Source organism: Conger conger, chromosome 6, assembly GCF_963514075.1.
Source record: "Conger conger chromosome 6, fConCon1.1, whole genome shotgun sequence".
Lineage (NCBI taxonomy): Eukaryota > Metazoa > Chordata > Actinopteri > Anguilliformes > Congridae > Conger > Conger conger.
In genome coordinates, this window is record NC_083765.1 from 7,842,901 (window position 1) to 7,853,831 (window position 10,931).

Genomic DNA, 10,931 nt, shown 5'->3' on the forward strand with positions numbered 1-10,931 from the left:
GGTGACCCGCATTTCACAAACAAACGTAATCTTTTATTACGCTTGGCAAACATCAGGATATGAAGCGATAACATAAATAATTGAATGTGACAGATAATTTTTCACCGCACTGTAAACACAACTACAAAAAAAAAACACCTTTCATGACTCACAACAAGCATACCAAAACATAATACTTTTAATAATTTTGCAGAATCTATTAAGATTTCAAGGTTGTTTAAGATTTAAATACCTTTGGTGATAAGAAAAAGATAATCACCTGATTAAATTAATATCCCATTAAAATGGTGGTTGTAGAACATGACCCCAGATCAGAGGTCGGCAACCCTGGTCCTGGAGAGTTGGTTTTTGTTTTCACCTTAAAATCAGCAACCGATTCAGACCCAAAAAACCAGGTGAGGTGAGTTAACCGTGTAATTAACTGCTTTCATTGATCAATTAAGTGCCGAGTAACATCGAAAGCCAGCACACCCTGCAGCTCTCCAGGACCAGGGCTGCTGACCCCGGCCCCAGATGGACTATGACACAATTACACCCAGACAAAAAAGCAAAACGGAAAACACCTTTTCAGGCACCACAGTCTCTAGAGTGTGAAAAAAACAAACATCCAGTGAGTGGCAGTTTTGCGGACGTAAATGCCTTGTTGATGGAGAGATCAACAGAGAATAGCCAGACTGGTTTGAGCTGACAGAAAGGCTACAGTAACTCAGAAAACCACTCTGTACAATTGTGGTGAGTTGAAAAGCATCTCAGAATGCACAACACAGTGGGAGGAGGATGGGCATGAATCCAAGGACCCAACCTACCCAACAGTCCAGGATGGTGGCGGTGGTGTAATGGTGTGGGGAATGTTCTCTTGGCAGACTTTGTGCCTGTTAATACCAATTAATCTTTGCTTGAATGCCACAGCCTATTTGAGTATTGTTGCTGACCATGCACATCCCTCCATGGCCACAATGTACCCATCTTCTAATGGCTACTACCAGCACGATAATGCACCACGTCACAAAGCAAAAGTTGTCTCTGTTCTATAAAAGGGGATTATAGCTGAGCTAAGATATTGTTGTAACATGGACCCTCTTGGGGGGCACACACTGGAGGGTTTGGTCTAGAGTAAACGTTCATCCATTCTAAACATGACTCTGTCCTCTTCATTATTAACCCTGGCACAGCCTTGGCGAACAGGACAATGAGTTCAATGTTCTTCAGTGGCCCTCCCAGTCACCGGATCTGAATCCAATAGAACACCTTTGGGATGTGGTAGAACCGGAGTGCAGCGAAGAAGACTACATAAATTGTGTCACGTCAACATGGAACAGAATCTCTAAGAAATGTTTTCACCTCTTGTGGAATCCACGGCATGAAGAATTGAGGCTGTTTTGAAAGCAAAGGGAGGCCCTACCCGGTTTTAATTTAGTGTTCCTAATAAAGTGCTCAGTGAGTGTGTGTGTGTGTGTGTGTGTGTATATAAATATAGTTATTTTTCGGTGTCATAGAAAGGCTAGTAATTTGGGTCCCAAATTCACCGAAGCCTAAATCCCTGTCAATGGAAAGCACGCTCTGCGGTTTGGGCGGGTTGCGTCCCGTTGACCTGCCGCACCAGCCTCCCCCGCTCCAGAGCAGCCTTTAACACAGACCAGAGCGGCGTGCGTCTGGAGCGCGGCCCGCCGGGAGCGCACGCTGCCCACTGAGCGCGCTCGGCAGCGATGGCTCGCACGAGCCCTCCGCACTTCGGGCGGGAAAGCGGCCAGCTGGCTCCTTCGTGAAAACTCTCCACCCGTCGAACTCCCCCCCCCCCCCCCCGCTCCGTTTGCACGCGGCCTTCTCGGCGCTGGCATCCATTCCCCCGATTGCGATGATGTCACGCTGGCATGAACCGCAAGCCCAGGGTGTGCCTACTCAAACTACCCTACCCCCTCATGATTACCTACCTACCAAAACTACCCCATCCCTCAGAAAGACCAACCTACTCAAACTACCCTACCCCCTCATGATTACCTACCTACCAAAACTACCCCATCCCTCAGAAAGACCAACCTACTCAAACTACCCTACCCCCTCATGATTACCTACCTACCAAAACTATCCCATCCCTCGGAAAGACCTACCTACTCAAATGACCCAACCCCTGAGAAAGACCAACCTGCTCAAAGTACCAACCCATCAGGACTACCTACTGTACCCAAACTACTAACCCATCAGGATTTACTAGTAATCCATCAGGATTACCTACTGTATTCAAACTACTAACCCATTAGGATTACCTACTGTACCCAAACTACTAACCCATCAGGATTATCTACTGTACCCCAACTACTAACCCATCAGGATTATCTACTGTACCCAAACTACTAACCCATCTGGATTACCTACTGTAACGAAACTACTAACCCATCAGGATTACCTACTGTTGTCAAAGTACTGACCCATCGGGATTACCTACTGTACCCAAACTACTAACCCATCAGGATTACCAACTATACTCATACGGCACGTGTGCTGTAAAAAAATGATTGCGCACTGCTTTATTTCAACACATCAGAAAGTTGCCCAAAGTTGAATTCCTTGTGCAGAGAATGACCCAAAATTTCAGGAGGTTTAAAGATGACAAATATTTTCTCCCTCTCACAAAGTACAGATCAAACCGCGCGGGACGGGACCTCTTCTGAACCACAGCGAACATCAATTCCCAAAGTGACAGTTCATTCTCCATTTCAGCAATTTCACCTTTTCCTTCTTTCGGTGGGAACCGGGCGTTCCGCCTGCTCGTCTCCTGGAGAGATCCTAACTTAAAGATACGCACGGTCATTCCTATTCCCAGGCATATGCATTAAACATAAAGAACGCGCATTATAAAGTAAATGACATGGAAATACCTAAAGCACGATTATTGCATTATTTAAATACATCCCATTACCTGAGCTTTAGCCCCAGACAACAGTGTTCATCCTTCACACAACCGAATGCTGGAAATATGTAGTGAGAAAAGCCAACTCAATATGCATAGACTCACATTTTTTATCAATTTAATAACTCAGAAGCTTTTAAAAGTGACTGACTGAGGCCTCTCCGTGTACTTTGTGAGTAACTCCGCAGGAAAAATATGACTTTGAATTATATCCCTTTGAATATCATTACCATTCGTGGCACTGTAAATGACGAGAAAAGATGAAATTCAAATCAGGTGCAAGTACCCGGCCCTTTGGATCCCAAAGCTTCAGCATTTTCCCTGAAACACTACGGAAGAAAATGTGCTGGGAAAAGAGCCGCACACGTGTTCAGAGAGGGGAAAAGTTACAGAGAGAACTGCTGATGGCTGATAAACACCCGTATAGAGTCCAGTGGGGCCACCTCATCTAATCAATGACTTTGGTGATTTTCATTATCAGCACGAGATTAAAGTGTTTACTATGAGCTCATAAATAACAAACTATTGTAGGAACACACACAAACACAGGCACAGGCACAAGCACATGCACACACACTCACACATGCACACACACATATACACTTGCACACACACACATACAAAGACAGACACACACATGTGCACACACACACACACACACACACATACACTCTCTCACACACACAGAAACACACACTCACTCACAAACAGGCACACACACACACTCACACACACAGACACACACAAACACACACAGGCACACACACACACACACACACACACACACACACACACACAGCTCAGCTCAGCTCGCTCCAGGCCCACATTGAATGGCGTTCCGTTTTAACACCTCGGTGGGCCACCTCTACACCTGTGAGGCTGGAAGGTTCCGGGCCTTTCTCCGCAGCTCGCCGCTGAAGGTGGGCGATTCACGCAGCGCTGCTGAAAGATTAAGCCAGCACCATGTACGCGGGCGGTTACGGCTCGCCACGGCCTTCAGCGCCCGCTGTTGACTCCTCGGGGCCAAAGGGGATTGTGGGAATGACATCCTGCCAGTGCGGGAGCGGTGTTAAAATGCGCGCACGGCTTGTGCAGTTTGGCTGTCTCACCGCAGACATCCAGAGACGAGCCCCCTGCACCGCGCTTCAGCGCTGTCTGTTACCCAGCAACGCGCATCCTCATCAGGTGATCTGCGCCCTGCTTACAAACAGTCGCCACAATTTAGGGGACCAAAAGTAATTGGACAATTGACTACCCAGCAGTTTCTGCGCCAGCTGTGTGTTGTTGCATCGTTTGTGTATGCACAAGAAAGCCAAAAAGAAAAAGGTGAAGAGTTGATTCTATGTGTGGAAATCGCATGAAAACACTTTCACGTCGTATTAATCGTTTCATTTCAAATCCAATGCGGTGGAGGGAGTACAGAGCTAAAAAACAAAAAAAAAATGCGTCACTGTCCAAATACATATGGGCTGAACTGTACATCATCCCAAGAGCACTTTTCACATCACAGTCGACTGGCACATCACAGTTGACTGAAATAGAAACATCACGCTGCATTAGAAACACTCCTTTCCCTTTGTGAGTCCAAACGCAGGGTTGACCGAGGGTGAATCTGTCAGTCGACCGTTCCATCAACAGCGTCTTTGTGAAGCCTGTTCCAGCACGGCGTGCGGTGATTGGGCGACTGAGCTTGACGCACGTCAGGCCCTGTCACCGTCCTCATACCTATTATTTGATGACAATTTGGGCATAATGAATTGCTGGGGTGCGGGCACGTGTCCTTATCGGAGTGACACCATCTCGTGATGCCAGACATAGCCTGTCACGCCCCATGCACACCTCTGACAGCACAGATAGCAGCGGAGGTGCCGTGTGGAAGAGAACTCCTCTCTCGTTTCCAGGCCTTGTGAACTGAGTTTCATGAAAAGGGCTTGATTGGAGGAACAGAGTACGATGAAAGACGTGATCCAACCTTCCTTTGAACCGTCCAACCCGCTCTGCCAGACTGAGGGGGTCTGGACCCTGGTGTTTGTGCACAAATCATAACTCTGCATCCACACACATCAAGGTGCTATGTATGAAATGGCCACAGTTGGATTCTGCTGAAGTAGACATCCTTGTGATGAACAGCATTTTAAATGTGTCTCCCTTTAGCTCCTGAGTTACCGAAGCCAACAGCGGTAAATCACACAGAGCTGTGCTAGCGTAGCCACCTGTACCCTCACCTGTGTCCTTCAGTACAAAGGCAACACACACACACACACACACACACACACTGGCACTCACAGTCACACACACACTCACACTTACACAAGCACTCACATACACACACACACAAGTTCATCGAGCTACGATGTACAAATGAAAGCCAGCAATTGTTTATGAGTGCTGGTAGTGGGGTCATGGAAGGCACTTAAGAACTGTGCGAGAGAGTGAGATGGAAGAGAGAGAGAGAGAGAGAGAGAGAGGGGGGGGGACAGAACGAGGTGTAGGGAGAGGGAGAGAGGGGGCAAGGAGGGAGAGAGAGAGAGAAAGGTAGGGAAACAGAGAGCGGGGAGACAGAAAGAGAAGAGAAAAAAGCGAGAGAGAAGAGTAAAGAGGGAATGAGAGAAAGAGAAAGACACCATGCCCCCCCCTCCTTGCCCATCCTGAAAAGACCAACGTGCGGTGAAATGGCCTGTCAGCGGGGGGTTTCTGACACGTACAAAACAGCTTCATTCCGCACACATCTCCCAGAACCCCCAGGGGACTCAGCCATGTGTGTGCTATTAACAAATGGCGTGCAGAACGCTCTGGCGTGGAGCCGCACTCAGAATATTCATGCGTCCCAGCTGCCCCGGCCGGCGGAACGAGAGCGCCTCCGCTCGCCGACCGTACGGGAGCGGGCAGCGAGCCACGAGCCGCGAGACAGGTTCGGAAAAATTACAGCCTCGCCGCTAAACCTCCCCTCACACGGGACTGCGTGGCGAAGAGAAAGGCACACGACTGGAACTTTCCATCGCCGCGGTATCTGGCAGAAAGCCGTGTGCGCACACACACGCCACCGTGCTCGAGGACTGACTGAAGCAGTTTTAGTTTCCGCTGCTTTTCCAGGCAGTTGCAGCTCAAACACACCATGCCCAAATTCATTTGAGTCATCGATCGGCTGAAGGGTCCCGACATCGTTTCCCAGGCCTAAGGAGCCCACGGTCTGAAAGGAGACCACAAAAACACCTGCAGACATGTGGCCCTCTGGGATTCCAGTTTGCAACCCATCTTTAAGGAACGTGGTATATGATTTCACTGAAATATATATATTATTTTCTTTTTGATCTTGTCGATGGTGGAGTTAAGTGACTGATGAATTTAGTTCAGTTGTCTTACCTACTCAAACTGAAAGATCTAACAACTGAAACCTACTTTACTCAAACTACTAAATAACTTGATTACCAGTAAAGTGTGTATGACTTCACATACACCAAAAGGAACCCTGTGATTCCATAAAAGAACCCTATCTAGGTAAAAGGTTATTTGCAGGGCAAAATGTTGTTTTGACTGGGAGCCTTCAGGCGTCACACCTATGACAGAGGGTTCCATAAAGAACCACTGAAATAGTCTCTATGACGAGCCAAAGAGCGCCTTTATTTCTGAGCCTGTAAGACTGGATCGATAGCAGCCCCGCCCGAACACCTGGTCCAAAGGTTCACAGCGGTCACCGGCAGCCGAACACCTGGTCCACAGATCCACAGCGTTCCCCGTAGCCGAACACCTGGCCCACAGGTTCACAGTGGTCCCCCGCAGCCGAACACCTGGTCCACAAGTTCACAGTGTTCCCCATAGCCAAACACCTGGTCCACAGATCCACGGCGTTCCCCGTAGCCGAAAACCTGGTCCAGAGGTTCACAGTGGTCACTTGCCCGAACACCTGGTCCAAAGGTTCACAGCAGTCACCAGCAGCTGAACACCTGGTCCACAGATCCACAGCATTCCCCGTAGCCGAACACCTGGCCCACAGGTTCACAGTGGTCCCCTGCCCGAACACCTGGTCCACAAGTTCACAGTGTTCCCCGTAGCCGAACACCTGGCCCACAGATCCACAGCGTTCCCCGTAGCCGAACACCTGGCCCACAGGTTCACAGTGGTCCCCTGCCCGAACACCTGGTCCACAGGTTCACAGCGTTCCCCGTAGCTGAACACCTGGTCCAGAGGTTCACAGCGGTCACCTGCAGCCGAACACCTGGTCCACAGATCCACAGCGTTCCCCTGCAGCCGAACACCTGGTCCACAGATCCACAGCGTTCCCTGTAGCTGAACACCTGGTCCACAGGTTCACAGCGTTCCCCTGTAGCTGAACACCTGGTCCAGAGGTTCACAGCGGTCACCCGCAGTAGCTGACATCTCGTCTCACACTTTAGCGCCCGCTTGATAACTTCACTCGATACGCCCACTTGTCCCGCTGCCGGTGATCGATATCTCCCTAAAGCCTGCTTATTTCAGCTTCATTAAACCACCCTTCAGTGCTGCCAAGGACTCCTGCAGCTCTCTCTCTCTCTCACACATCCGTGAGGAAAGAGAAATCACACTCTGCTTCGGCTGAGAACAAGCCCAGGCTATCATGCTTATCTCTAATATGTGTAGTAATTTCATCCCATTGACTCCTTCAATCATTCCATTCCACACCTCATATATGTACCGTATACGGGACAGGTATTGGCATAGGTTTATAAATCTTAAAAGGCCACAGGTACAGCCATTGGCAATGGCAGCGAGCTTTATCTATCAGTACGTATTGCAGTAGAAGTAAAAGCCACTTGCCTCCTACTGAACAAAAATGACTCTGCATTTAACTGCATTAACTCGGATGGGTAAATGGTAAATGGTATATGGTAAATGGTTGGCATTTAGATAGCGCCTTTATCCAAAGCGCTGTACAATTGATGCTTCTCATTCACCCATTCATACACGCACTCGCACACCGATGGCGATTGGCTGCCATGCAAGGCGCCGACCAGCTCGTCAGGAGCATTTGGGGGTTAGGTGTCTTGCTCGGGGACACTTCGACACAGCCCGGGCGGCGGGTTTGAACCGGCAACCCTCCGACTGTCAGAGGACTGCTCTTACTGCCTGAGCCAATGAGACGACTGCTCTTACTGCCTGAGCCAATGAGACGACTGCTCTTACTGCCTGAGCCAATGAGACGACTGCTCTTACTGCCTGAGCCAATGAGACGACTGCTCTTACTGCCTGAGCCAATGAGACGACTGCTCTTACTGCCTGAGCCAATGAGACGACTGCTCTTACTGCCTGAGCCAATGAAACGACTGCTCTTACTGCCTGAGCCAATGAGACGACTGCTCTTACTGCCTGAGCCATGTCACCCCGCCACATGGCTCAGGCACAGTACACTTTACTTGGCGATTTGGTTTCAATACGTCCAAGAGACAAACTTTGTCACAATTTATGGTGAAACAAAAACCCTGCTAATCTATCCCAGCGATTGTGGAGTGGACACCCCGATAGGGTACCCTATGGCCAACAGTGTCAGAGGGGGTGGCTCTGATGATCAGTCATCAGTGTGTGAATCTTACAGGGAATATTAGCATTATACTTCTTAGCAATAAACCCCTCATCTGTACTGTGCATTATGGCATCTTGTCATATTTTTAAACTCAAGGCGACTGTTATATTCTTCCAAAAAATATTAACCACTCATTTTAAGTAAATTAACTGGTTCATTATATTTCACTCGTACCACAACACTGAAAAATAATGCAAATATGGCATTCTGCCTGGCCGAGACGTGTCACTTTTTTCTCTGACTAGCTGAGCTGTGGTTAGTTTGGCTGCAAATAATATTAAAAGCCTTCACTGATTGTGATTGCAATTTAATCAGGATCAATTGTGTAATTACCTGCTTTGCATAAACATTTTTGTCAAGTGGCCATCATTTTCTTTCACAGACAGTTACTGCACTTGACTTAAAAAAAAAGAAAAAAAAAGAAAAGTTAAAAAAAAAAGAAAGAAAAAGAAAAAAAGCTCCTCACCATAATAAACAGAAGAAGGATTTCTGTATCTGTTCAGCGCACTTCAGATGTTCTGACAACAGTCAAATGACAGAGCTCGACCCCGCACAGCGTTATCGCAGCCGTCAGGTCAACTTTTGGAGAAGACGGCAGACGTTATTGCTGCTCGCGGATCGCGCGCAGCTTTCTGACAGAGCCTTAATCTCCTCTCAGCTGTCAGCAGTGCACTCTGGGTAATAGACAGAGACAGCCAGGGAAGGACCTGGGCAGGTTAATATGCCTCTCTGCGAGACTCAGCTCTGAGTTCGGCACTGGCAGTCTAACTGGAGTGTTGTTTCTCGACGCAGAGTCGCTGCTAAAAGCCACTCGAAACAGCAGTGGGGACGCTAATGCCAACGCTAACCCCGTCACGTGAAACAGCAGTGCGCGGGCGCTAACACCACCGCTAACCCCGTCACGTGAAACAGCAGTGCACAGACGCTAACGCTAACGCAGACCCCGTCGTGTGAAACAGCAGTGCATGGGCGCTAACGCAAACACAGATTCCGTCACGTGAAACAGCAGTGCACAGACGCTAACGCAGACCCCGTCGGGTGAAACAGCAGTGCGCGGACACTAACGCTAACACTAACCCCGTCACGTGAAACAGCAGTGCGCAGACGCTAACGCCACCACTAACCCCGTCACGTGACACAGCAGTGAGAGAACGCTAACGCCACCGCTAACCCCGTCACGTGACACAGCAGTGCGAGAACGCTAACGCCACCGCTAACCCCGTCACGTGAAACAGCAGTGCGCGGACGCTAACGCCACCGCTAACCCCGTCACGTGACACAGCAGTGAGAGAACGCTAACGCCAACGTTAACCCCTTCACGTGAAACAGCAGTGCACAGACGCTAACGCAGACCCCGTCGGGTGAAACAGCAGTGCGCGGACACTAACGCTAACACTAACCCCGTCACGTGAAACAGCAGTGCGCAGACGCTAACGCCACCACTAACCCCGTCACGTGACACAGCAGTGAGAGAACGCTAACGCCACCGCTAACCCCGTCACGTGACACAGCAGTGCGAGAACGCTAACGCCACCGCTAACCCCGTCACGTGAAACAGCAGTGCGCGGACGCTAACGCCACCGCTAACCCCGTCACGTGACACAGCAGTGAGAGAACGCTAACGCCAACGTTAACCCCTTCACGTGAAACAGCAGTGCGCGGACGCTAACGCAGACCCTGTCACGTGAAACAGCAGTGCGCGGACGCTAACGCAGACCCCGTTGCGTGAAACAGCAGTGCAGGGACGCTAACGCTAACACAGACCCCGTCACAAAACAGCAGTGCGCGGACACTAAAGCAGACCCAGTCGTACGAAACAGCAGTGCAGGGACGCTAAAGCAGACCCCGTCACATGAAACAGCAGTGCGTGGGTGCTAACGCAGACCTTGTCACGTGAAACAGCAGTGCGTGGGCGCTAACGCAGACCTTGTCACGTGAAACAGCAGTGCGCGGGCGCTAAAGCAGACCCGGTCGTACGAAACAGCAGCGCAGGGACGTTAAGGCAGACCTGGTCATTTGAAACAGCAGTGCCGATGTGCCAGTACACACCTCGTTGTGGGAATCGGCACACACTCGGCAGGTCATTCTTTCTGTACAAAGCTTTCAGGCCGCAGAGGACGTGTTGGTGCGGACGGCTCTGCGACCGAATCGTTTTTGAGCGGTTAACACCTGCGACTCGCAGGCTGTAGGCTGCCAGGTAGCGACGATCGCCTCAGGCTGCCAGGTAGCGACACGCACATTTCATGGGCGAAGTAACGTCTGTAGAAATGACATCATCATCATCACCATCACCATCACCATCTCACGCAAGGCATAGACAGAGCCTCGACTGGCAACAAGCTGGAATCCAATTCGTTCCCAAAAATAATAACACGGTTTACGCTATAGCACAGCTGCTCGGGCCGAACACTTTTCAACAAACGCTCGTTCGTCGCCAACTGTCATTTGAATTTACAATGAAATGGA

General features: G+C 49.7%; 1 protein-coding gene across 1 annotated transcript in view; it reads right to left on the reverse strand.

Moving 5' to 3' along the window:
- The window catches only part of LOC133130536 (lysine-specific demethylase 4C-like), a 76,491-nt gene extending 68,919 nt beyond the window's left edge, over nucleotides 1–7,572 (reverse strand). The window contains exons 1-4 of the mRNA XM_061245190.1: nucleotides 7,568–7,572; nucleotides 7,111–7,243; nucleotides 6,604–7,007; nucleotides 5,861–5,918 (exon numbers count right to left, since the gene is read on the reverse strand). Coding sequence (XP_061101174.1) covers nucleotides 5,861–5,918; nucleotides 6,604–7,007; nucleotides 7,111–7,243; nucleotides 7,568–7,572 — 600 coding nt within the window. The remainder of the gene's footprint in view (nucleotides 1–5,860; nucleotides 5,919–6,603; nucleotides 7,008–7,110; nucleotides 7,244–7,567) is intronic.
- Nucleotides 7,573–10,931: the final 3,359 nt, after the last annotated feature.